The following is a 4,208-nucleotide window of genomic DNA, read 5'->3' on the forward strand; positions in this document are numbered from 1 at the left end:
ACTGCACCTGACACTAACTGACCCCCGTGTAAAACGGTAGTGACTGTGCAGAAGGAAATGGGGTCACATGCATCAAAACAGTGATAAAAGAAGAATCCAGACCCAAGAATCAGAAAGCCACAAGGATCTCTCATCCGTGTCTTCTGTTATGGTCAGGAAATGGTGATGCAGCATTGATTAGGGCTGTCTGTAGCCCTGTCCCTGCAGTCTATGTCTTGGTCCCCAGGGAAGGTCCATTTACATAGAGCTGCAGGTTTGCATACGGCTGGCCCAGTGACTGCGCCCTGCTCCGGGGAGGAGTATAAAGGGGCCGCTTTAACGCTTGGTGTCTCTCAGCTCCGTGTCAGTCGGTGCAGAAGCAGCAAGATGCTGTGGCAGACTCAGCTCCTCTGGCTCCTTGTGCTCTGGGCAAAGGGTAAGGATAGCATGGGGAAAGGAATCAAAATCCTTAGCCGTCACTGGGTGGCACTTCTGGAAATATGTAAAAGGAATGATTTTTTTCTTTAAACAATACAGCAACACTTCATTCGTGTGTTAGCTTTCAGGTGATCAAATCTATTGTAAGAGAAAATAGGAGGAGAAACAAATGGCAAAAATAGAGCACAGATTCACTTTGTTCAGTGCTATTGCATTTGAGTTGTTTCATGCTCTCTTATGTGGCCTGTTTTCCCCCATTCAGGCTCCAGCGGGGACATCCTCATCACACAGACTCCAGAGTCCCTGGCCAAGTCCCCAGGAGACACAGTCACCATCAAGTGCACAGCCAGTTCCAGTGTCAGCAGCTGGATGCACTTGTACCAGCAGAAACCAGGGCAGGCTCCTAAGCTCCTTGTCTACAGAACAAATAACCGCCCCTCCGGGATCCCCGACCGGTTCAGTGGCAGTGGGTCTGGCACCGACTTCACTTTCAGCATCAGCCGGGTGGAAGATGGTGATGCTGGGGATTATTACTGTGGGCAGAGCTCATATAACCCTTGCACAGTGCTACAGCCCCATGCAAAAACCTCCCTGCTCTGCTCACTTCTGCTGCTCCTGAATCCAGCTGTTTCCTGCACAGACTCACAGGTCAGTGACTCTGAGGGGCCAGTACAGCAGGGGCGGGCACTGTTCACATTCATCCACTTCACCCATCACTTCTCCCTCTCAGACACAGCCCCTAATCCTTATGGTGCCAGCAGGGAGCCCTTAGATAGCACTCAGCTGCCCACCTTGCTCTTATAAGGGTCATTTCCCATGGCTAGATATATGCAATGACCAGGGCATGTAATGTGTTACATGCCCTGGTCATGACACAAGCACATGCCCTGTTACATGACACAAGCAATGTGTTATCTGGGATGTGAACTTCACTGTGAAGAACAGATGCTGGGTCCCAGGGCTGAGGGATTAGCCTTGTGCTTTGCAGAGCCAAGGTGAATTCCCACCTCTCCCACAGACTTTGGCCTCCATCTTATTTCCCCTTCATGGGGTGGACAGAGTGGGGTGGTGTTGCTGAGCCTGGAGGAGAAGGGTGGGGGTTGCTGAGCATGGTGGGGGCAGGTTGTTTGCCTGATATGGAGACTTAAAAAATCCCTGGCTGGTCATCCCACGGCATGGTCAGTCTGCGAGCAGTGGCTGGGGGAGCTGGGAACATTGCACTCACCACACCCCATGATGGATGGGCCCTGGGATGTTGAGACAGGAGTGTTTAAATAATAATAAATAATAAGTATTAAATAATAATATTTATTATTCTTATGTAATCTGTGTCCATCTCAAAGATGGACTCGTCAGCTCAAGGTTACTCCTGAAGAAGTGATACATGGCAAAAGTTATTGCCATTCCAAAACCTGGAAAAGACCTTGTGCTGGTGGCCAGCTGGTGACCAGCTGCATCACTGGCTGTGTGCTACAATGTCCTTGAGTATCTCATTTTACATTGGATATGTGAGCACGTGCTGGCACTTGCCACCTACATAAACATGGTCTTCAGAAAAATCTGAAGCCAGGCATCGTGCTACTGGACCTCACAGCTGTCTACGATACAGTATGGCACACTGACCTACTTCTAAAGCTGTCCAGAGTACTACCAAGCTGGGTTGTTATAGTCGTCGAAACTCTTCTCCATAACAGATGATACAGAGTCCACCTTGGGCAGGGGATAAGCGCTTGGAGGACACAGGCCAGTGGACTTCCACAGGGCTCATGGCCGGCCCCAACGCTGTTTAACTTACACAAGATCTGCCAACAACCACATCCCACAAGTTCATCTCTGCTGATGATATCTAAATGTCACTCAAGCTTCATCTTTCTGCACTCTGGACCAGACCCTGAACAAAGGTGTGACCAAGCTGGCAAACGACCACAACACATGGTGCCTCACACCGAGTCCTGCCAGAACGGTATCCAGTGTATCCCACCACCACAACGCCAGTGCCAAAAAAGAACTTAGCATCTATATGGGTGGTCAGAGTCTAAAGCATGATCCCTGCCCAGCATTCTTGGGGCTGTCTTTAGACTGAACCCTGACTTTCCAGGACTATCTAAAGAAAACAGCAGCAAAGGTCAAATCCTGAAATAACTTGCTAGCCAATATATCTGGATCAATGTGGGGTGCTGTAGTCACAACGCTCTGGACCTCAGCTCTCACCCTGTTGTACTCAGCAGCAGAGTATTGTTCACCGGTCTGGCAAAATTCATCACATACACATCTTGCTGACACCCAGCTGGACACAACCATGCGTATCATAACTGGAACGTTCTGCTCAGCTCCCTCCCCTGGCTTCCTGTCTTTGAAGATATCACTCCCCGACACATCCATCGAACCATGATGACCAGAAATGGTCAAAACTATTCATGCTGCACCTTACCTACCATGCTACAATGACCATGTTAACCCACCCAAGGCCCGCCTTCCTTCGTGACGCCCCTTATGGAGCAGCTTCCCTGGACAGGATTGTCTGCAGGTGCCCTCTGGATCAAGGGATGGGAATCATGGGAGGTCACAAACAAGTTCCTTGTAACAAACCCTAGGCGTCAAACGTTTGGCTTTGAACTACCGAGGCGAGAGGGGTCCTTGCTAAACAGGTTCAGGACAGGCCAAGGCCCCAGTGCGGCCCCTGAGGCCTTCACTGCTGCGTCTCAGTGCTACCCCATCGTGCACCTGTGGAGAGATACAGACAATCACCGGGGAGTGTCAGAGGCTGCAAACTAAGAGGTGGATTAATAACTTTGAACTCAGCTAACGAGGAGGCTATTGCTTGGCTTTGAAGATTTGCATTCGCTAAATAAATACATAAAATTTCGAAAAGCTTTGGTATTAAACAGCAGAAGTCAGTAAAGCTCTGGAGAGGTTCTCATTTACAGGTAAACCTGCCTCCTCTGAAAGTGTCTCCATCTTAGGGATGCTGAGTCTCTCTAGTTCCTGCGGAGAACACAGGCAGGAAGGAGCCTCCAGCATGACTGAGCCTCGCCTGCTGTTTGCATCTCTTTACATACAAGCTGATACAAAAGGTTATGATGCTTCTGAGGGGCTATAGCCTTCTGCTGCACTTTCATAATTTTGGGAAACACAACAAGTGAAGGAGCACCATGAGGTTGTAGCGGGCCAGTAGGGGGCGCTCCTGCGTTGAGCCGCCCACCTCCCTGCGCCCGACCACCTTCCAGGCTCCGAGTGCCTCCCTTAGGGTGCCTCCCGTCCGGCCGACCCCTTCCCTGGAGCACACCCGCTAGCCTGGGGTTCCCGCTGCCACCATCCAAGGCTCTGGACTCACTTCTGGCTCTGCGCACCTTGGAAAACACAGGCCTGATCGTCCAATGGGTACTAGACCCAATACAAGCACTTGGGGCACTTCCCCAAGCCAGAGGCTTATTAGGAAGCCTCCCTTAGTCCACCGACCTAAGGGGCCTCCTTGGCATAATTTAGAAGGGGTCCCCAACCGGTTCGGTGGCACTTACAGCAGCACTGTCCAAGTCACTAGCAGTTATCCTACTTCACCCTTGGCAACAGCCAGGTCTCCATTAGACCCCTGTGTGTTTAAACATCCTGACATTTGTCCCGTGCTCCTAAATTAGTCTTGCTGTGCCTGTTAGAAGAGATCCCCTATGGCTCCAAGGTGTCTGTCACTGCTTATGGTACACGGCAAACCAGCTTCCTCACACAGGCAGCCGTGGTCCCGTCTGTGGCGGGCCAGTAGGGGGCGCTCCTGCGTTGAGCCGCCCACCTCCCTG

The 4,208-nt window shown here is 51.0% G+C and overlaps 1 gene segment (V, D, J or C); it reads left to right on the forward strand.

The window, feature by feature from the left end:
• Positions 1-336: 336 nt before the first annotated feature.
• LOC112549106 lies at positions 337-1,065 on the forward strand (the record flags this gene model as incomplete). The annotated part of the segment is given in 2 exon segments: positions 337-415; positions 680-1,065. Coding segments are annotated over 2 exon segments (465 nt in total), but the record flags the coding sequence as incomplete, so codon positions are not given.
• Between the last annotated feature and the right edge of the window lie 3,143 nt (positions 1,066-4,208).

The sequence above is a fragment of the Alligator sinensis genome, unplaced genomic scaffold (genome assembly GCF_000455745.1).
Source record: "Alligator sinensis unplaced genomic scaffold, ASM45574v1 scaffold3524_1, whole genome shotgun sequence".
Taxonomy (NCBI): Eukaryota; Metazoa; Chordata; order Crocodylia; family Alligatoridae; genus Alligator; species Alligator sinensis.